The sequence below is a fragment of the Elgaria multicarinata genome, chromosome 3 (genome assembly GCF_023053635.1).
Source record: "Elgaria multicarinata webbii isolate HBS135686 ecotype San Diego chromosome 3, rElgMul1.1.pri, whole genome shotgun sequence".
Classification (NCBI taxonomy): Eukaryota; Metazoa; Chordata; class Lepidosauria; order Squamata; family Anguidae; genus Elgaria; species Elgaria multicarinata.
The window spans coordinates 21,635,970-21,658,233 of NC_086173.1; the positions used below are offsets into that span (position 1 = coordinate 21,635,970).

Sequence of the window (22,264 nt, forward strand, 5' to 3'; positions counted from 1 at the left end):
CTAACAGAGAACTGTCCTCTATTTGATGTTTTTTCTGGTCCAAGCATGTCTCTACATTAAAGAAAAACCCTGTACCCTTAACAGGCTTTTCCCCCCCTATGGTCTTTCCGCTTTCTCTATGGCTCCTTTAGATGGCAATTAACGGTGACCACGTGATTTGTAATTGAAAAGATCCCCTCTTGCATTATCCGTAAAGTTAAATGAAACAGCGCCATCCAGTGGCCTGTGACAATTTTAAATAGTGCATTATCTCTGATCTTTTTAAAAGCGAGATTACCGAGAGAAGGTGCGGGAGACATTCTGGAGGTTGACGGTGTCATGTAAAGGACCCACAAACTTCTGTGAGTGTGTAATTATGAGCTTGCAATAAATTGCTCATGTAGAGAAGCTGTAAGTCTAGTCTCAAGCTAAAGAACTATAAGAAGGGGGAGCAGGAAGGGGCCTTGACGGTGCCCATCAGCACCTGGACAGCAGACTGAGCAGGCACACAGGTCACCTAGTCAGTCTTCATCACTACGATCAGATTCTTGTATTTCTATTTGAATGGTTATATCTCAACTTGTGCCTTGCTTTCCCCTCCCCACTCCCAATCCCCTTTCCTTTTGTGTCATTTTTTTTTTTTTTTTAAGATTGTAAGCTTATGGGCGGGGACTGTCTTAAGAAATGCCTTTGTAAGCCTCCTTGGGAGCCTTTTTGGCTAAAGGGCAGGATAAAAATGCTACAAAAAATAAAATAAAATCCAAGGCTGCCAGCGGAACCTACCACTAGCAGTGGGACACACCATTACCCCAACGGGGAGCTAGTGGTTCTGAAAGCAAATGGAAAGAAGCTGAAATGCTAATTCCCAGAATGGGGCAGGTCAGCAGAGTTTGCAGAGGGAAACTCAGCTGACCTGTCCCGATCCGGAAACAAGCGTTTCCGCTTGTTTCTGAGGTTCCTTTAGGAAGTGCTTAACTCCCTGTCGCACTAGCAGTGGGTCCTGCGGGCGCAATGGAATGAGTGGATGTGCAGTAGCACTGGACACTGCTGTAAGTTTCACATGCAAATATTATGCATACTTGTGTCCTCTTTTGTGGTGATGTGTAAGTGGCCACCCTACCCACTGGAAATGCCCCGTTCCCTTCCAAGTGTGGGAAAGAAAACCTTCCTCACCCGTCCATTCTGTCTCACATACCTTGGGCTAGCTCTTAGTTGGTATTATAATTATAATGTAGACTTTTATATTCTGAGTTTTAAGTGAAAGGAATCAATCAATCACTTCTTCTCTTCCTAGCAATGGGGATGTCGTGGGTATAAATGAGGCCCACACTTGCAGGGAGAGGTCTAGAAGTCTTGTTAATTTTGGCCAGTCTTTTCAGAGGACGTCTGGACCTCCATTGTTTTTCTTTTGTCAGTTTTATTTGAAGCCCATGGAAATGCCTTACCATTTTCCCTGCCTTATTTATTTAGGTTCCCCCCCCAACCTCCTTATTCTAGAAAATGGGCAGTTAATTATTAAAAACGTGAAGTATCCAGTTCAAGCAAAAAAACAAAAAACAGCTGAGTGGTCTTTCGAAGAGGAAGTGGAGAAGCCAGTAAGACATAAGAGAGGAGGGATCCTTAAGTTGAACTCTTTACGGTTTAAAAAAAAAAACACCAAGCAAATCACATTCTTTCTAAAGGCAATAAAACAGCATTTCAGACTTCCAAGTACTCTTGTTATAGAGTGTTCTTTGTTTGTGAGCCCTGTGCTTCTCTACTCCTTTTCGTGAATCATTTTGCAGCAGAAAGAAAGAAAGAAGCTGCTCAGAGAGAAGGGAAGATAAAGGTGGATTTGGTCTGTCTGTTACTTGCAATCTCAAAGAAACACACACACACACACACATAAATATCTCAGCTTCCAAAGAACTGCACAGAAAATGACAGGCTGTAGCCATTGAAAAACCATCTGGATTAAGTAGGCATCAGCGGTTTTGTGACATCACCAATCAATAAGCAAAACCTATCCCTTTTCTCACACCAATTTGCATGATTCCAGCACTAACTGCACCCAGTTGGATGAATAGACTCCCAAATTTATTTATTTATTTTATTCATTTACAATATTTATATACCGCTCCCTGTTGAAAATTTTGGAGCGGTGTACAAGATAAAAAAAATAAAAACAGAATAAAACACTTTAAAATAGATTTTAAAAGAAGCAAAACATACAGTGGACCGTGGCTGGTCGTTAAGGAAAGGCTTCCTGGAATAATAATGTTTTCAGGAGGCGCCGAAAGGGGGGCCACCATGCTGAAGGCTCTGCCTCTGATGGACTCCAATTGGAGGATGGGTCTATGTGGAACCACCAGGAGCAGGCCCTTGGATGACCTCAGTGACTGGGCAGGTTGGTAAGGGAGAAGGCGCTCTCTCAGGTATCTTGGTCTCAAGTTGTTTAGGGCTTTGTACACAAGTACAAGAACTTTAAACCTGGCCCAGTAGCGAATAGGCAGCACAGTCAACTGCACAGTTAAGCTATAAATAATAGTTTACCTATAATCTCTTGCAGTTTAAGAGTAGTATGAGAATAATTTGCCCATTAACACTGGCATTAGGTGGGAGAATTTAAATCCATCGTTTAAAAAAAAATCTTGGAATAACAGCCTTCTATGCTTCTGCCCCACCCCACCCCACCCCACAAGCAAACAAGAAAGGCCAGGCAGGCAGCCTAAGAAACCAAGTATGGGAGAAGGGAAGGGAAAGTGTCACAGAAGCCTGTGAGAGAAGGAAGAAGCAGGGAATATAGTAAGTGGGAGACGAGGTGTATCCCTGCCAAGAGTTGGCACTGCCACATCCTTACATAACTCAAGGCCCCCGGAGAGCTATCAAGGCATGAGACCACAAAATAATAGAAAATATATACTTCAAGATATGTTTAATTGTGAATCTAAAGGAGTCATCTATATTAACCAGTGCCTCTGTCAATATTTTTATGCAGGTATGATTACCAAAAAGATAAAAGTAAGAATCTGTGAACATAAAAGCTGCATTAAGAATCAGAAGTTGAATGCTCCACTAGTGAAACACTTTGTGGAATTACAGCATACTGATAATGATTTATAATTTTGGGTCCTAGACAGTCATACGAGTTGTGGTAAAATATTAGAAAATAAATTAAAGAGGAGAGAATTGTTTTGGATTTTTACACTCTAGTCAATGGTGCCAAAAGGGTTAAATGAAAAGTGTAAGTGGTTACCAGTGCTGTAGTTTTAAGCCTCAATGCTGTATTAACTGTATACTATTGGCTTTGTAACTGATTAGTCGTGGTCTTTGTTATTGGTAATTAGAGTGCCTAAATTGATAATGTAAGGAATGCTTGTAGTATCTAAGAATGACTTCAGCCTATTTCAGAGCACAGGTGTGTGCTGTAAACGCTAAACCTAACAGATATTTTTTGGATTAACCAAAACAATGTTTTGGATTTTTTGGATTCAAAAAGCCTCGCTTTGAATGGTTAGGTACAGACAACAGTTTGTCGCCCATGGTAGCGGAAACGCTGTAAGTAACATTCCTGATCTAGTACAAAGTGATTGGCCGATTTCCCGCCTTCCCACCTATCGCGTCCTCTGGCTGCCTTGTTCCTTCCTGCCGTTTTCATGTTGATGGAGCTGTAAAATTAAAGCAAAGACAGGGGAATGGGCAGCGAGAGGGAGGAGACGTGTTCAGTACCCTGGTCGCATCCTCCTCCACTGCCTCGTTCCTATCCTCACTCGGTTTTCCTCCTATAAGGGGATACAGCTTTTAAAATTAAAACAAAGAGGGGGGAATGGGCAGCGAGACAGAGGAAACGTGTTCAGTCCCCCTCTCGCATCCTCTGCTGCCTCGTTCCTTTAAGCCCTCTGTTTTCCTCTTCTATGAATCTGTGGAGCTCCACAGATAAAATGTATAGCTTCGCTTGTCTATACTCCATAGCATCATAGATGCAATTATGTGCATTGATAACTGCACTACCCAAAAAAATTCGGGAGATAAATCGCTGTTGCTGCTGCAGTCTGACGCTCTTTACCTAGATTAGAATCAACAAAAAATTGGATTTATATTCTATGAGGAGCCATCCTGTCGTCATATAGACTGGAGCCTGAAGTTAACATTGCTTCATACAAGCTTGTCAAGGACAATGATCAAAGATGCTCAGACTATGCGATCTTCTGCATGGTGTTCCTCTAAACCAGCTTTCCACAACCTGGCGCCTTCCAGATGTTTTGGACTTCAACTCCCAGCATTCTTGACTATCAGTCATACTGGCTGGGGTTGATGGTAGTTGTAGTCTAAAACATCTGGAGGGTGCCAAGTTGGGGACGGCTGCCCTAATCTTACTATTTCAGTTCTGTACTTTGCCTTTCTGTCCAGCTGGGCAGCTAACAGTATTCATATACAAATACTGTCTATCCCCTGTGATTGTAAGAAGCCCAGAACAAACAACACAGGATGATCCATTGGCTTAATGGTTCTGCTTTTTGCATACTTCCTCAGGAGAACGTAATGCTGACTGATACTGAAGGCTGGGATTCTGGATTATACATGAACCAAGGATCCACTGAACCTGTCTGGCAAGCCTTTCCTTGACCTTCATAAGGACGTGGCCCTGCTCAGGTAATATACATGCAGATCATCCCAGAATGCAGGACACGGAATAACGGGCTCAAGTTACAGGAAGCCAGATTCCACCTGGACATCAGGAAAAACTTCCTGACTGTTCGAGCAGTACGACAATGGAACCAGTTACCTGGGGAGGTTGTGGGCTCTCCCACCCTAGAGGCCTTCAAGAGGCAGCTGGACAACCATTTGTCAGGGATGCTTTAGGGTGGATTTCTGCATTGAGCAGGGGGTTGGACTTGATGGCCTCATAGGCTCCTTCCAACTCTACTATTCTATGATTCTTCTGTTGGCTAAACAGCTGCACTGGGGTGACAGGGAGAAGAAGGGAGGAATCTCCCACAATGCATGAGGATGTTACCATGGAGGTGTCCCCATCTCCTGATTGACAGCTCTATAAAACAGATGTTGCTGGAGGTTTTTCTATTCTAATGCACATTAGAGAGGCAGTTGCACTCCGTGGTCGCATGGGATCAAAAGCGACCACAGCATGCTCTTCTCACCTAAATCGCACATAGGTGGCAGAGAAATGACATTTCCTTACCAATAACGAACAATGTGTGTTTACTGGAGAAGTGTTGCAGCTTGGAGTGTTGTGCGTGCTGTCACTCTGCACGTGCCGTGGGTTTCCCTTGCCCATAATAGCGTTGGCAAAAGTGCAAACATTTGCCAATGCTCTCACCATTTCGAGAAGTTTTTAGGATGCAATCCTATGCATGCTTAACATTTCCATATCGTTTTAGGGTGCAATCCCGTGCATGCTTAGCTGGCTGAGGCATGGTGGTAGTTGTAGGCCTTTTTTTTCTATGTGTAAGCATGCGTAGGATGTGTTGCTCAGTGTGTACAGGACAACATAGCAGCCAGGCTTGGGAGGTGGGACTGCTCTGCCAACGCTTGTTTATATACCCAGCTTGTTCCAGAGTAATCCCCACCCATCCTAGCAGGCGTCTTCATTTGCTTGTGATGTGGGTGAGGTAGAGAGCTGCCTACTGCTTAAAAAGGTACGTAATTAATCATTTGGGCTGGGGACCAGGCTGCATGCTTGCAGAGTTTTTGAAGTTTGAGGGAAGCAATTTCACTCTCCTCCTCCCCCCTCCCTCACCGAGTGGGCGTGAAGAGTAGTAGGAGGCTTTTTTCTGCCCTGCCCCAAAGCCAGGCCTCTTAAATCCTGGAGACTTAGGTCTGAGGGGGAAGGTGTGGTCTCCAACCTAGTATTAAAATGAAAGTTGAAATGCAATATGTCTTAATGAAAAAACCGCAACTTGAATGCCTGTCTTGTTTCTCTGACAATAATGTTATGTTGATAAGTAACTGCAGGCACACCTTAATTGTTATATGGATGTTTGATTAAATGTGGGGATCTCATTATTGTTGTACTGTGTGCTCTACAAAAGCCGGTTGAAAAGATCAAAGCAAGCAGTTGTGAAAATGGGGACATAAAAGTAAAGTGGTCTTTGTGGTTCTTTTGGTAACGGCAACCAATAGCTGCTCCTTTGCTGGGTGGACATCAGTATCTGAGTCCTGGTGCTCATATTCTGTCCTCAAATCTACCAAGGTAAATGCAGTCCACTAACCATGCTTGACCATATCCCATTTTTTGCTGTACCAAGCAAAACGTGATGGGTCACCATACGTGGCTGGTGGGCTACCTCGTCCAAGCCTGATCCCGTCTCTGTCATGTGATGCTCTCCCTACAAAAAGAAGAGACTGTGACTGGATCTCCGCTAGAAGGGAAATATATATATATATATATATATATATATATATATATATATAGCGAACGCTGGCAGAGTTGCATGTTTTTTAGGCCCACTCGAAGCTGGATGTGCAGAATAACATATTGCGTGGAATAATAGCCATGTCCTCTGTGTTTGAAGAGGGTGGCCACTTGTCTATTGCCAAAGAAGAGACATTATTGCCAAAAAGGAGGGGTAAAGAGGGCATGTATTTGCATAAAATTTGCAAAATGCTAATTTATATGTATAGACATAAATTTAGACATAATTATTATCATTGAGATAGAAGTATAAAGCAGCAGTTTCTGCAGCCGAAACTCTCCCCACGGCCTGAGTTCGATCCCAGCAGAAGCTGGTTTCAGGCAGCTGGCTCAGGTCGACTCAGCCTTCCATCCTCCCGAGGTCGGTAAAATGAGTACCCAGCTAGCTGGGGGAAAGGTAATAACGGCTGGGGAAGGCAATGGCAAACCACCCCGCTATAAAGCCTGCCAAGAAAACGTCAGTGAAAGCTGGCGTCCCTCCAAGAGTCAGAAATGACTCAGTGCTTGCACGAGAGGTTCCTTTCCTTCCTAGTGTGGAAGACTGTGGTCACTTGACCTATGTGCCTTGCCCAGTCTGCTCTCTAGGTGCACTTGATGGGGTGCTTCAAGGCCTTCAAGAACCATTCCTTCTGATTTATCTTTACCTTTAAACTGGAATTGGGCTGGACAGCCCTTCGAATAGAGGATGGCCCTCTGTAAAAGAGGACACATTACCACCCTAGTATTGAATGATGGTATACCTGTGCCATATACCTGTGCATATGCTGTACAGAGCATATGCTTTGTACACAGAAGGTCTCAGGTTCAATTCCTGGCATCGCCAGTTTTAAAAAGGATGGAGTTTCATAGCCCAATGATCTGTCCAATTTCCCACTTTTATGTTACCTGGGGGTCGGCCCTTATAAGAGATCGTATCATGCATATGAATTGGCCATCGACACCTTTTTGAGCGCCCTGTCACACTGGCAGTGAGGGGGGCAAAATGCTGGATTTGCTGGCAGTTTTCATTGATTGCCAGTTCTTGCTGCATTTGGAGCAAAACTTACTTGCTTTCATCTGGTCGGGAGTTATTTTCCACAAGACCAACTGGACAATTTGCAGGCCCCTGTCGCACAGCTGTCATCTGGAGTTCTCTTGTGGTAAAAGTCGGAGATGCAGTTTTGCTGCACGGAACAGCTTGAGGCCAGGAGGGTCTGGGGAAGCGGGGGACTCTTTTGCAGCCAGCAACTCAGAGAGGGGCCATGCGCTTAAAAGCTGGCGTGCAGATCCGGCTTCCGGCCCCCATCCTGTGTCTGGCGGGAGCTGCCTTCTGAGCAGGAAATGCAGTAGCAAAGGAACAACAATTGGTCTGTAGGGTGCTGCGCTCTGGAAGGGCAGGGGTGCGAGAGCAGCTTTCCTGTCCCAGCATGGCCCCTCCCTCCCCCACGCCCACCCCGGCCCACCACTGTGTGTTCGCCTTTTGTCCTCGTCCCCCCAAGCACCTAGAGGCAAACACGGATCCAGGACTTGCTAAGACCCTTCCGCTGCCTGGAGGCAAAACTCCAGAGTTAGGCTAGGGCCAGGGTTCAAATCATAGTTCAGCCGTGGCTATAAAGTCGATGCAGTGCGGATACAAAGAGCTATAAGCCAGGAAGTCTCCGTTTCAAACCTCACCACAGCCATGTCCTTAAGCAACCCACACTTCTCTCAGCCTCAGCCTGTGCCCATCTGCAATATGGAAATAATCATACTGGCCTACCTCACAACGTTGTGGCAAGGATTACTGAGATAGTGTGCATGTAGCATTTTGAATACTTTAAAGGTGCAACCCTATGCATGTTTAGACAGGGAGTGGGGGGGAGTCCTACAACTCCCAGCATGATGGGAGTTGTAGGACTTCTTCCCGTCTAAACATAGTGACTGTGATATGTGAATGTACCTTTAAGAGGTCTGCAACTGTCAGTCTTTAAGAGGTCTGCAGCTGTTAGTCTCCAGGTCCTCAGCAAAGGCCTGGGTGGGGCTTCTGTTTCATGCTCTTCCTGGTGGGGGCTTTGCTGCAGAGAGTGTGGTGTGTCCCTGTTCCAGGAGGTTTTAATAATAAAGGCATCCATCAAGGAAAAAGCTCTGAAGTTATTGCCCAGCAGTCTAGGTCTGGGGCAAGTGGCAGGCTGAGCAGGTAAGCTTACCCCTATGGTCCCTACGCCCGAGGGATACCACAGTGACCTCAGTGATATATTATTGCTCCGCATTAATGTCTTCCTCTCAGACTCAGCTCTGCATCTGTGAAATGAGAATATGACCTACCTTAAAGGACAATTTATAAAGCACTTGTAAAGGTGCTTCTAGGAAGCACCTTCCTAGTATGGATTTGTCAGGAATAATGGATTTGTCAACAATGGATTTGTCAGGAACAAGTCCTGTCAGACTAATTTGATTTCATTTTTTGATCAGGTAACCTCCCTTGTGGACTGTGGGAATGCTGTGGATGTCATATATCTTGACTTCAGCAAAGCTTTTGACAAAGTGCCCCATGATATTCTGATTAACAAACTAGCTAAAAGTGGGCTAGATGGAACAACTATTAGGTGGATTCACAGTTGGCTACAGAATCGGACTCAAAGAGTACTTATCAATGGAACCTTCTCAAACTGGGGAGAGGCAACGAGTGGGGTATCGCAGGGCTCAGTCCTGGGCCCAGTGCTCTTCAACATTTTTATTAATGATTTGGACGAGGAGGTGCAGGGAACACTTATCAAATTTGCAGATGACACAAAATTGGGTGGAATAGCTAATACCCTGGAAGACAGAAACAAACTTCAAAGTGATCTTGATAGGCTGGAGTGCTGGGCTGAAAACAACAGAATGAAATTTAATAGGGATAAATGCCAAGTTCTACATTTAGGAAATAGAAACCAAAGGCACAGTTACAAGATGGGGGATACTTGGCTCAGCAATACTACAAACGAGGAGGATCTTGGAATTGTTGTAACATTAAGAATTTACAGAATAGTGAGGTACTCTACCCTAGTTACTAAATGTGATACTAATATTCTTGCTAAATGACTATCAGACTTTGAAAAGATGATATCACTGGATCAAGTTCATCAATTATGTTTAATTGAATAAACTAAAAAAATGTAATTGGATTTTAAATAAATATTCAATTAATTGTTACTGTTTTGAATTTTATGGTTATTATCTTCCTTAGTGGGTCGTTGAAAACCACTATTCTGAATAATTATTTTTATAGGGTAGGGTAGGGGGCACTGGGCATGAGTTTGTGGAACCAAGGGGGCGGTTACCTGAAAAAGTTTGGGAACCACTGAGTTAGAGCATCCATGTACACGATGGGCTATCCAGTTACAAGATGAACATGTGCGCCTACGGCTGCCTTTCCCATGACTGCCAACTTGTATGTTCAAAGATTTTGAACTCTAACTTGCTTCTCTGAGTATGTGCTGAGTGCCTTTCACCCATGGGGAACAATTTCCATAAGTCCTAGACAAGTGGGCCAGTAGTAAGGGATCATGGGAGTTGTAGTCCAATACATCTGGAGGGCACCAGATTATCTACCCCTGGTCTAAGATGAGATATACATAAACACACACACACACACACATTGCTTCAGGGGTACTCTGACCCTTCATCTATTTCTTTAAAGGCTGCTTCCTGTATCAATAGGAAATCCTTACCCACACTCCTTTAGAGGAAGTGGGATTTTGTTCCCTTTGGGGGAAGGGCACTCAGCACATGTTCAGAGACACAAGTTCAAGTCTCAAAATCTTTGAATATAGAAGTTGGCAGTCTGGCAAGGGAGCTGTAGGCTTGCATGTTGGTCTTGTAACTGGATACCCACACCCATGGTTTGAATTTTTGAGAGAGGGCCTGCTGTATGACCTCTCCAGTGAGGAAACGATGTAGGTAGAGACATCTTTCCCAGGCCCTGCAGCCCTGCTTTGGATTGCTGAACGTGAAGCAAGCAGTTGTGCCTAAGACCCTGAAAGGAATAATGTTGCTAGAATGGTGTCAATATGGGAACCTTTTTCTTATGTGTTTTATTGTACGTACCTTGCTGGGGTTTTCTAATATTATTGTTGATGATTTTTTCTGCTGTGCTGGTCTGTGACCAAAATAAATAAACAGTGACAGGGTGCTATAAGTCAATCTGAAACCCCAAAAACAAGAATATAGTTGCAAATATTTTATTTATTTATTTATTACATTTTTATACCGCCCAATAGCCGAAGCTCTCTGAGCGGTTCACAAAAATTAAAACTATAATAAAACAACCAACAGGTTAAAAGCACAAATACAAAATACTGTATCAAAAGCACAACCAGGATAAAACCACGCAGCGGAATTGATATAAGATTAAAATACAGAGTTAGAACAGTAAAATTTAAATATAGGCAAATACCTGTAATATTCTATAACCGTAAAGCCATTTTTCATAAAGCAAATGCCACATGCATGTCACCCTTCCCAATAGCTCCATGCATGTTGGGCAGAATGTGGGAAGACGGGAGGGTTCTTCTTCGTGGTCTCTATGCATCACACATATGGGCTTTGCGCCTGCGCAGACACCAGACCGGAACCTTCTATAGCTGAGTGGAACGTTTTTGGCGGGAACCCCTCCCCCAGGCTACCGCGCATGTCCATGGGGTTCCCGCCCTTACCTCAGTTCTTCGTCGTCCGCCATTGTGCTTAGACCATAGAACCAAAACCTCTTAGCGTTTTTCTCTTTAAAATCCTTCTTTTACTCCAAATCTTTTCTCTTTTCGCTCATTTCTCGCTTCTTAACGTCTCTCTTCTATTCTATCCTAAAAATAAATAAATAAATAAATATAGTAGTAGTAGTTAGATTTCCTCAGCGACTTCGGTCGCGGTGCCTAACCGTATGGCAGTTAAGGCCCCGTTTCGCAAATGTGTGAAATGTGGAGCTAAGCTCCCTCCAACTGACGGGCACTCTCTGTGTGTTTTGTGCTTGGGAGAGGGCCATAAAGTAGAGGCTTGCCATCATTGCATGGCCTTCACCAAACAAACCAGGAAAAATAGAGCCGACCGTCTTCGCTCTATACTCTGGGAAAAAGCCCTCAGGGCCACGGACAAGGCCTCCAACGCCACAATGATGGGCAAAACGGCAACCAGTAAGACCGTTGATGACCGTTGCACTGAGGTGCCTGAACATTCCAGGGCGGCTAACAGGGCTCAGATACCCCTAACGCCTGGACGGTCACTGGCGAGTTCCGCGGCCAGGAACATTTCCAAAAAGGCCCGGACTCCCAAATCTTCTTCTGAAATGGAGGAGAAGAAGAAGAAGAAGAAGAAGAAGAGAGACGCGGAAAAACCCTCTTTAGGGTCATCCCGCACGGCGGAACCGGCTAGGAGTCACTCTACTCCTCCCGCCTTACCGACCGCTTCGATACCGAGGCCTCCCTCGGTATCGAGATCACAGTTGCTACCGACAGCTACGCTACTGGTGCACCCTCCCAGTCTATCGGAGGGCGAGTTGCGTGATTCGGCGTCAGCGGCCTCTTTTCGGGAGCCTGCCAGGCCTCAAGAACTCCAGGGATTAATCCCTTTACAACCCTCGCCAAGACGCACACCGCGGCGTGAATGGGATGGAGTTTCTCATTACTCCGATCCCCAATCTAGATGTGGCGACTATGACTGGGATCGATATCGCCCACAACGATACTTCCAGGGTGATCACCAATACCCACAGGAAGAATATTACACTCACCCTCCACCTATATCGAGGGTGTGTCATTTACCGCTGCCTCCGCCGCCTGTCCATCAAATGTCCACGGTGTCGACGCCTCGACACCGTACACAGCCCTTGGCGTCGACTGCTGCAGTTCCCACGGTACCGACGCAACAACTAGACCTGCAAGTGGTTACGTTATCCTCGCCTGAGGATAATTATCCATCGGATTCTGAGTCGGGGTGTCAGCTACTCCATCGATGCCTTCACCAGAAGATGAGGTTCATGACAAGGACCCTTCTTCCCCTTCCGACGATATGGTCAGATTTTCTGACCATATGCTTAGGATGGCTCAGGCATTAGGACTGGAGATCCAGCAAACGGACGAATCGGTCGTCGACCCAATATACGACGTGTTCCAGTCTACCACTAACCAGCGACTTGCCATCCCTATTCCACATGCTTTGAGACAAACAGCACAATTGTCTTGGAAGACACCGGCTATGACTCAAGCCACATCGAAAAGGCTAGAGACCCTCTATCGAGTCCAAGAGGAAGATGTACAGTTTTTGGTCCAACATCCAAAGCCAAATTCAATCGTAGTGGAGTCGGCTCAAGGCCACTCACAGAAGACACATTCTGCACCTGTGGACAGAGAAGGCAGAAAGTTGGACCACACCGGCAGGAGAATTGACTCCTCATCCTCTTTGGGCATCAGGGCATCAGCCTACGAGGCTACCATGGCACAATACCAGCTCTTCCTCTGGGAGAAAATGGGATCACTATGTGAACATCTCCCAGAGGACAAAAAAGAGCTGGCAAGAGTGTTCCAAAGTGAAGCTTCAGCCATAGCCAGGCAACAATTGTCGACAGCGCGACACCAAGTTGATTGCCATTCCAAGTCGATGATGGGAGCCGTGTCCTTGAGGAGACATGCTTGGCTCCGTTCCGCCAATCTGTCTCATGACACCAAAGCCAGGATTGAGGACATGCCTTTCGATGGCGAGGGATTGTTTAATAGCAAGACGGACGAGACCTTGGACTCCATATACAAGGCTCGTACAACAGCCAAGAAGATGGGGTTCGCTGCACCTCCTATGCAATATAAACCAAGGCAATGGTCAAGAACACCTTCTCAACAACGACAGCAGCGGCCATTCTATCAGGGTCAGCAGAGGCAGCAGCAACAACAGCTCCAGAGGAAGCGACCCTACCAGGGCAGATTCCAGCAGGACAAACGTCAGCCCGACTTCTCTAAGAAGCAGCGGGTTTGACTTCTTTATCCCAGATCCACCTCCCTTTGCGAACCGCCTAGCACCACACTACCATCAATGGGAGTCAATAACATCGGACTCCTGGGTGCTCACTATCATCAACTCGGGGTATGCCATCGAGCTCGATGTCCTTCCTCCTCCTTCAGGGGTGAAAGTAACGGCGCCATCCCCTCCTCTGCTTCTCGAGGTACAGACCCTGCTATCGAAGGGAGCCATCTCTCCCGTACCAGCAGAGGAACTCAACCAGGGTTTTTTCTCTCGATACTTCACGGTCCCGAAAAAAGATGGAGGTCTTCGACCGATCATGGACCTAAGGCAATTAAACAAATTCATCACCCCGAGGAAGTTCCGTATGACAACGGTTACTTCTATTCTGCAGCTCCTACACAGAGGAGTTTGGTTCGCTGTGGTGGATCTGAAGGATGCGTACTTCCATATCTCCATCAGGAAGTCGCATCAAGCTTACCTACAATTTTCAATCGGTGCGTCCCAATTCCAATTCACCGTTCTTCCTTTCGGCTTGGCCACGGCACCGAGGGTCTTCACGAAGGTGATGGCGGTGGTGTGCGCCCACCTAAGACAGAAAGGGATTTACATATATCCATACCTGGACGATTGGCTTCTGGTAGCGGACAACAGCGACACGCTGCAGAGAGACATTTCAACCACCCTCAACCTGTTGTTCAGGAGGCAACGAGGAGAAATCCATCTTGACCCCACATCAGAAGCTGGACTTTATAAGGGTAACCCTGTCGTCTCGGGACGGGAGAGCATACCTGCCCTTGACCAGAGCAAGTACCCTTCAAGATTTGAAGGGTACTTCAAATGCAGTGATTACTAGAAGCCAACATGGATTTGTCAGGAACAAATCCTGTCAGACTAATTTGATCTCATTTTTTGATAGGATAACCTCCCTTGTGGACTGTGGGAATGCTGTGGATGTCATATATCTTGACTTCAGCAAAGCTTTTGACAAAGTACCACATGACATTCTGATTAACAAACTAGCTAAAAGTGGGCTAGATGGAACAACTATTAGGTGGATCCACAGTTGGCTACAGAATCGGACTCAAAGAGTACTTATCAATGGAACCTTCTCAAACTGGGGAGAGGCAACGAGTGGGGTGCCGCAGGGCTCAGTCCTGGGCCCAGTGCTCTTCAACATTTTTATTAATGATTTGGATGAGGAGGTGCAGGGAACGCTGATCAAATTTGCAGATGACACCAAATTGGGTGGGATAGCTAATACCCTGGAAGACAGAAACAAACTTCAAAGTGATCTTGATAGGCTGGAGTGCTGGGCTGAAAACAACAGAATGAAATTTAATAGGGATAAATGCCAAGTTCTACATTTAGGGAATAGAAACCAAATGCACAGTTACAAGATGGGGGACACTTGGCTCAGCAATACTACAAATGAGAAAGATCTTGGAATTGTTGTAGATCACAAGCTGAATATGAGCCAACAGTGCGATATGGCTGCAAGAAAGGCAAATGCTATTTTGGGCTGCATTAATAGAAGTATAGCTTCCAAATCACGTGAGGTACTGGTTCCTCTCTATTCGGCCCTGGTTAGGCCTCATCTAGAGTATTGCGTCCAGTTCTGGGCTCCACAATTCAAGAAGGACGCAGACAAGCTGGAGCGTGTTCAGAAGAGGGCAACGAGGATGATCAGAGGTCTAGAAACAAAGCCCTATGAAGAGAGACTGAAAGAACTGGGCATGTTTAGCCTGGAGAAGAGAAGATTGAGGGGAGACATGATAGCACTCTTCAAATACTTAAAAGGTTGTCACACAGAGGAGGGCCAGGATCTCTTCTCGATTCTCCCAGAGTGCAGGACACGGAATAACGGGCTCAAGTTAAAGGAAGCCAGATTCCGGCTGGACATCAGGAAAAACTTCCTGACTGTTAGAGCAGTGTGACAGTGGAATCAGCTACCTAGGGAGGTTGTGGGCTCTCCCACACTAGAGGCATTCAAGAGGCAGCTGGACAACCATCTGTCAGGGATGCTTTAGGGTGGATTCCTGCATTGAGCAGGGGGTTGGACTCGATGGCCTTGTAGGCCCCTTCCAACTTTGCTATTCTATGATTCTATGATTTAGCCATCGCTACCGAGAGCCGCCAAAAGGTCTCGGCATGGACAATTCAGAGGCTATTAGGCTTGATGGCAGCTGCAACTGCAGTCATCAGGTTTGCAAGACTCAGAATGAGAATATTGCAGGCTTGGATTTTAAGAACTTTCGATCTTCGGCACGACGCACGACGAACTTACCTGTCGATCCCGAGGCAAGTACGGGCATCCCTGAAATGGTGGTTTTCGATGTCGACGCTCCTAGAAGGAGTTCCGTTCCAACAAGAAACTCCTTCGATAACGATCACGACGGACGCATCGTTGATCGGATGGGGAGCACACTGCGACCTCCTCACAGCTCAGGGTCGTTGGCCTCCTTCTCAAAGGGAATATCACATCAACCACTTAGAACTTTTAGCAGTGGAGAATGCGATAAAAACTTTTTCACAAATGATCGAGGGCCGAAACGTCCTGATCGCAACGGACAACACCATGGTAGTGGCGTACATCAACAGACAAGGTGGGACAAGGTCTCATGATCTGAATCGATCGGCACTCAGAATTTGGAACTGGTGCATAAAGAGAAATACTTACCTGACGGCGATCCATGTAGCGGGCAAGGAAAACATCATCGCGGACGCCCTCAGCAGGTTTTTCCACGTCGACCACGAATGGGAGCTCGATACCAAAGTAAGGGACGATCTTTTTCGGTATTGGGGCCTCCCTGCTGTCGATGTCTTCGCTACCGAAGAAAGTGCAGCCTCTTCCAAGTTCTGCAGCAGAGCAGGAAGAGGAAAGCACTCGCTAGGAGATGCTTTCACCAGGACCTGGAAAGGAAATCTCCTTTACATCTTTCCACCGTTTCCACTGTTGACGAAGATGCTGGCCAAGATACAGTCAGACAGGTCGGACTGCATCCTTATCACACCGTGTGGCCTCGAGAGACGTGGTTCTCCCACGCCCTTTGACTGTCGAACGGGAATTACATCAGACTCCCGTTGATACCGACACTGTTGTCTCGACACCAGGGCAGGGTTCGACACGCAAACCTGTCGACCCTCAAGATGACGGCATGGAGGATATCATCCACTCCTCTCTTTGTGTCAAGGACTTAACTGTAGACCATATATTGTTGGCATCACTAAAGCCTTCAACAAGAAAATCTTACGCGGCAAAGTGGCAGAGATTTCGAACTTTTGCCTTGGAAAACGATCAAGCACCTGAATCTTGCCCTTTGTCATTGATTCTCAAATACCTATTGGCACTTTATCAGCAAGGACTCAACTCACTTCCATCAGAGTTCACTTAGCGGCTATTACGTCTTTTCATCGAGGCATGGATGGTTTTACACCTTTTACACATCCAACATCGAGGAAATTTCTAAAAGGACTTAAAAATACGATACCAACAGTAAAGTGTATCGTTCCACCATGGAGCCTATCAGTGGTGTTACAGGCATTGACAAAGAAGCCCTTCGAGCCCATGGCCTTATCTGACCTTAGGCTTCTAACATTCAAGACTGTCTTTTTAGTAGCCATCACTTCTGCTAGACGTGCAAGTGAGCTTAGAGCTCTCAGGATAGATGCTCCTTACACTATCTTTCACAAAGATAAGGTTGTGTTACGCACAGACCCTGCCTTCTTGCCTAAGGTAGTGTCAACCTTTCATCTGTCCCAATATATCACTCTACCAGCTTTCTTTCCGAATCCTGCAACACCGGTTGAGTCTGCTTTACATACACTTGATGTAAGGAGAGCTCTTGCCTTTTACAATGCTAGGACAGAGAATTTTAGAAAAACAAAGCAATTGTTTATTTGTTATGGAAAGCCTTCTAAGGGACTCCCTGTTTCATGCCAGCCACTGTCACGCTGGATTGTAGAGACAATTGAACTTGCCTACTCTATCTCTAAACTAGAGTTTGTGAAACCTGTGCCAGCTCATTCTACCAGAGCTGTCGCAACATCTGTTGCCTTCGGCAGAGGTGTTCCCTTGACAGAAGTCTGTAGAGCTGCAATGTGGTCCACTCCATCCACATTTGTTAGGCACTACAGTTTGGACACCCGTGCAAGATAGGACTGCTCATTTGGGAGGACAGTGCTTTCGGAGATCTTCAGATGATGCACCAACCCACCTCCAAAGGTATGTCAGCTTGCTACTCGCCCATATGTGTGATGTATAGAGACCACGAAGAAGAAATGCAGGTTGCTTACCTGTAACTGTAGTTCTTCGAGTGGTCATCTATGCATTCACACAACCCACCCACCATCCCCACTTGGTGGTGTGAGACTTACAAATGACACAGTTATATGTGGAATGTACTTTATTGAAATTACACTCATGTTTATGGGGGGACAATGTCGGACTCCTGTAAACTGAGGTAAGGGCGGGAACCCCATGGACATGCGCGGTAGCGTGGGGGAGGGGTTCCCGCCAAAAACGTTCCACTCAGCTATAGAAGGTTCCGGTCTGGTCTCTGCGCAGGCGCAAAGCCCATATTATTATTATTTATTTATATAGCACCATCAATGTACATGGTGCTGTACATATGTGTGAATGCATAGATGACCACTCGAAGAACTACAGTTACAGGTAAGCAACCCGCATTTTCTTACTGAACAACTGCACAGGACATTTCCTGCACATTTTCTTCCTTCCTATTTCCATTCGCAAATAGGCTGGCTCTTTCTCAAATGGAAGTGGCGCATTTAGAGACGGGGCCGGGGGGAGACCCCTGTATCCCTCCCTCCCTTCTGCAAGCTTTGGTCCTTTTGCTTAAATGAAAATTGAGATACACCTGATACACATGAGCCTGTATATTCCTAGAACTTTTGTCTGTGCGTTCTGATACCTTCCCTCCTCCTCCTCCCCCCCCCCCGTTTTTACTTGCTCTTTTTTCTAACCCGTTGATTTTGTGTCCCTTTTGCCAATCTTCAGATTTCACCGAGTTGGCCTTCAGCCCCTCTGCTCTGAATGGACACATTTCCGGCGTGATCCTGTCCCAATGCCTCCTAACTCAGACCTCCCCGGGCAGGCCCCAGTGTAACCAGTCCTGGGGAAAGCGTGGCAAAGCCATGGGGAGCATCTACCAGTTCTACTTCAACAAGGAAAAGATCCTGGAGCACTACAACTTCACCAAGGACAAGCTGGAGAAAGATGAGTCCACTTCGCTGAAAACCATCCCCATCATCATCATCGTGCTGTGCTGCTTCATCATCCTGGAGAACCTGCTGGTGCTGGTGTCTGTCTGGCGGAACAAGAAGTTCCACTCAGCCATGTTCATCTTCATTGGCAACCTGGCCTTTTCGGACCTGCTGGCCGGCTTGGCCTTCATTGCCAACATCGTACTCTCAGGCCCGGCCACCTTCTCCCTCACCCCGGTGCAGTGGTTCGTGCGGGAGGGCACGGCCTTTGCCACGTTGGCAGCCTCGGTCTTCAGTCTCTTGGCCATTGCCATCGAGCGGCACGTGGCCATCACCAAAGTGAAAGTCTACAGCAGCGACAAGAACTGTCGGATGGTGCTCCTGATCGGGGCCTGCTGGGTCATCTCGGCAGCCATTGGTGGGCTGCCCATCCTTGGCTGGAACTGCTTGCTGGACCTCAAGGAGTGCTCCACAGTCCTGCCGCTTTACTCCAAGCGCTACATTGTCTTTGTGGTGACCGTCTTCACGGCCATCCTCTTTGCCATCGTGGTCCTCTACGTCCGGATCTACCGCATCGTCCGCTCCAGCCATGCCGAGATGGCCGGCTCCCAGACTGTGGCCTTGCTCCGCACGGTCACCATTGTCCTGGGGGCCTTCATCATCTGCTGGCTGCCCGCTTTCACCATCCTCTTGATAGACACTTCATGTACCAGGAAGACTTGCCCCATCCTTTACCAATCGAAATACTTCTTTGCCTTTGCGACCCTCAACTCCGCCATCAACCCCCTCATTTACACCCTCCGCAGCAAGGACATGAGGAAGGAGTTCCTACGGGTGCTCTGCTGCTGGGGGATGATGGGGCAAGGGAAGCCTGCAGAGCGGTGTATGATTCCCCTCCGCAGCTCCAGTTCTTTGGACCGGTGCACCCAGAAACAGGACCTGACCACGTCACCTTTCATGAAGAAGGAGAATTCCACGTTTGTGTGAAGAGACACGAGGAAGGGGGCTATGGGGTGGACGGGCACCGGGAAAGACGAGTGGGTTTGGACCCAAGAAAGCGGTACAAAGGTGGTGTGGTACGTAGTATGACATTTTTGTCCTGGGAGCCAGATCATCCTGCCTCGGACTTATGTGGAGGTGTCCATTTCTTCACTAGACCTACACAGTATTATAACTTTCTGTTCGATACCCGTGTGTGTTTGTATAGGTGTGTATGAGAGACTGACTGACTTGAAGTGTGGGAACCGGGTAGCTGCTGTGCTACTGCCAGTCCGATTCGGTACGATTCTCCTCCTTCCTAATAGCTGCCTATCTGCACACCCACGCTTCCTTCTGCCCTGCATGTCAGAGCCATGCTTTTGGGATTCCCCATCTTTGCAGAACACTCCCTCCCTCCTCCCAGGGAAGCAGCGTTCAGCCACTCGAATGGGCTTGGCTCTCTGCCTGAGCAGCGCCTACACTCTTACCTTGGTTCTAATTTGGCTTTGGAACATTTTTTAGGAAAAAAAGGGGGAATGGTTTGAAAGCTCCGTTGCTGTCTGTGAAGCAAATGCATTGGTATATTTTTCTTTCCTGCTCTGGGCTTTGCTCAAACTGGTTTTGCAGGTTTTCTGCACATTTCAGATAGAACCAGAAAACAGCCATTCTTCCCTTAGAAGATTGTATGGCTGGCTCGGGTGCCTATTGGCTAGTGTTAGTGACATCGAAGAAGCCAAACTAGATGCTCTCTCCATCCCTTTTGCATCTCTTAAGTCTCTTGGTGTCCATCCGTCCCCCTCCGTATGGTGAAGGATGAACACACATTCACATAAATATATCACTCTGGGAGTTGAGGTGTCAAATAGTGCAAGGTTACCCATTTAAACATTTTTTCTTTTTACTATTTTTTAAAACTGAATTATCCAGAACAGGATAAACACTTCCTGGTTTTAAAAGGGGTTTTCCCCCCAAAGGTGCACCCAAGCCTTGTTTTCTCTCTCTGCTACACTGAAGCATGTTTCTCCCCTCACCCCCATTTCCTTCCTTATCCTTGTCTCGTTGAAGCTAGTTTGGGGATAGAGCCAAAGCGAGCCATCAAGGGGGGAATCATTCTGGAAATGTTGTGTTTGCCGCCAGAGTTAGTGGGCGTGCAGTCATGGCTCAGGGCCCTACCCATGGGGCTGCCAAGCAGTGTTCCCATGCAGCCTCTCCCCATGTGATTGAATGCAGTGAAGAAAGGTATTAAGGGAGGGTGCACTAAAAAGAACCCTTTGAGTAAGACAAAGGTACCTCCTTTGCCTTTTTCTTCTTCTGGGCTCTCACATGGAAGGGAGGGGGCTGGGATAAGGCCAGGAATTCCTGGAAGTGTCACGAAAACCCAGGCACAGAATCTGGGTGTTGCGGCTTTGTGCAAATTAAAAGGTCCCTCTTCAGGGTCACATTGGTGTGTGTGGGTGTGTGTGTACACAGAGTCTAGGTGCTGTTGCTCTGATCGCTGCTAGCAGTGGTCCCCTCGATTATTGCCAAAGAGCTAAGCAAAACCCAGAGAACTGCATTTCCAGTTTCGACTTAGCCTGCTTCCCTAGGCTGTGGATTTAGTTTTTTTTAAGCTCCCTGAACCACCCCAAATTGTATGTGGATTTTTTTTTAAGCTGGGAACCTTAGCTGGTAATTGGCTCATTTTAGCTCAGGCTAAGACATTTAGGTTGCTTGAGGTGAGCAAGCCAAACTCCAACCTCTCCTTACTAACTTACATGGGATCCCATTAAAGGATGAGCACTTAACCACAGGTAAACTCATGTAGCCCTTTAAAAGAGGCACAAAGGCTACATCCCTCTCTCTCTCTCTCTCTCTCTCTCTCTCTCTCTGGAACTTGGGGAAAGCTCCCTTCTGGCAAGGCCTCCCATGCACCAATTGCGTTTCAAATTGCAGTGCCCGTTGGCCCATGCTGAATTGGGGCCTATGCCAAGGTAGCATTGAGGGGGAAGTTGCCTCCTGAACAGCAGTCATCTTCATGTCTACTCAGAAGTAAGCCCCAATGAATGTACTCAACTTACTCCCAAGTAAGTATGTATAGGATTGCAGCCTCAGTGAACAAACTAGGTTAAACTCTAGTGTGTTTCATAGTAATACTTTTGCTCGTTTAATGCACTTGCAGTAGACCCAGCAACAGTGATACTTAAAACTTTGTGCACTGATCCCTGTATAGTCCATATGGCAATATCTGCAAAACACAACACTATGACTCTTCTCATTCACTGCCAACCCACCCTGTACTTCGGGGGTAGGCATCATGGGGGCCTTGGGCACCCATGCACCTCTGGACAGCTTTTTTTGGCATTCAACAAAGTGTCCCACCCTTCCCAACTTTTTAAAAATTTACACATGTTCTTACCAGTAGCTGGGACTACTGTGAAATAGGTGTCAGTTGGTTCTGAAAAGTGGGTTCAAAGGAGTTGAGGTTCAGACCGTACCTCTGCCTTGTAACTCAGTGTTTTGGGCAGGTTACTCATCATTTGCAACATCTCCCACGGCAGCCATTTTGTGGTGGTTTGGGGTGGCCTCTCCCCAACGTTCTTGAAGGATGGACATCCCTTCTCAGTGAGAGTGGGCAATAATGGGCAAGACTAGAGATCAACTGGAGAACCTGGAGTAAGGATAGGGGAGAAATTCATTGGACTTGCATTTCAATGGAAATCTACCTAAGTGTGCATTTTTGAACCGATA

The 22,264-nt window shown here is 46.7% G+C and overlaps 1 protein-coding gene across 1 annotated transcript in view; it reads left to right on the top strand.

The window, feature by feature from the left end:
• The window catches only part of S1PR2 (sphingosine-1-phosphate receptor 2), a 50,071-nt gene extending 30,008 nt beyond the window's left edge, over positions 1 to 20,063 (top strand). The window contains exons 2-3 of the mRNA XM_063123105.1: positions 4,492 to 4,611; positions 18,354 to 20,063. Coding sequence (XP_062979175.1) covers positions 18,491 to 19,546 — 1,056 coding nt within the window. The 5' untranslated portion in view covers positions 4,492 to 4,611; positions 18,354 to 18,490 and the 3' untranslated portion in view covers positions 19,547 to 20,063. The remainder of the gene's footprint in view (positions 1 to 4,491; positions 4,612 to 18,353) is intronic.
• The last annotated feature ends 2,201 nt before the right edge of the window (positions 20,064 to 22,264 follow it).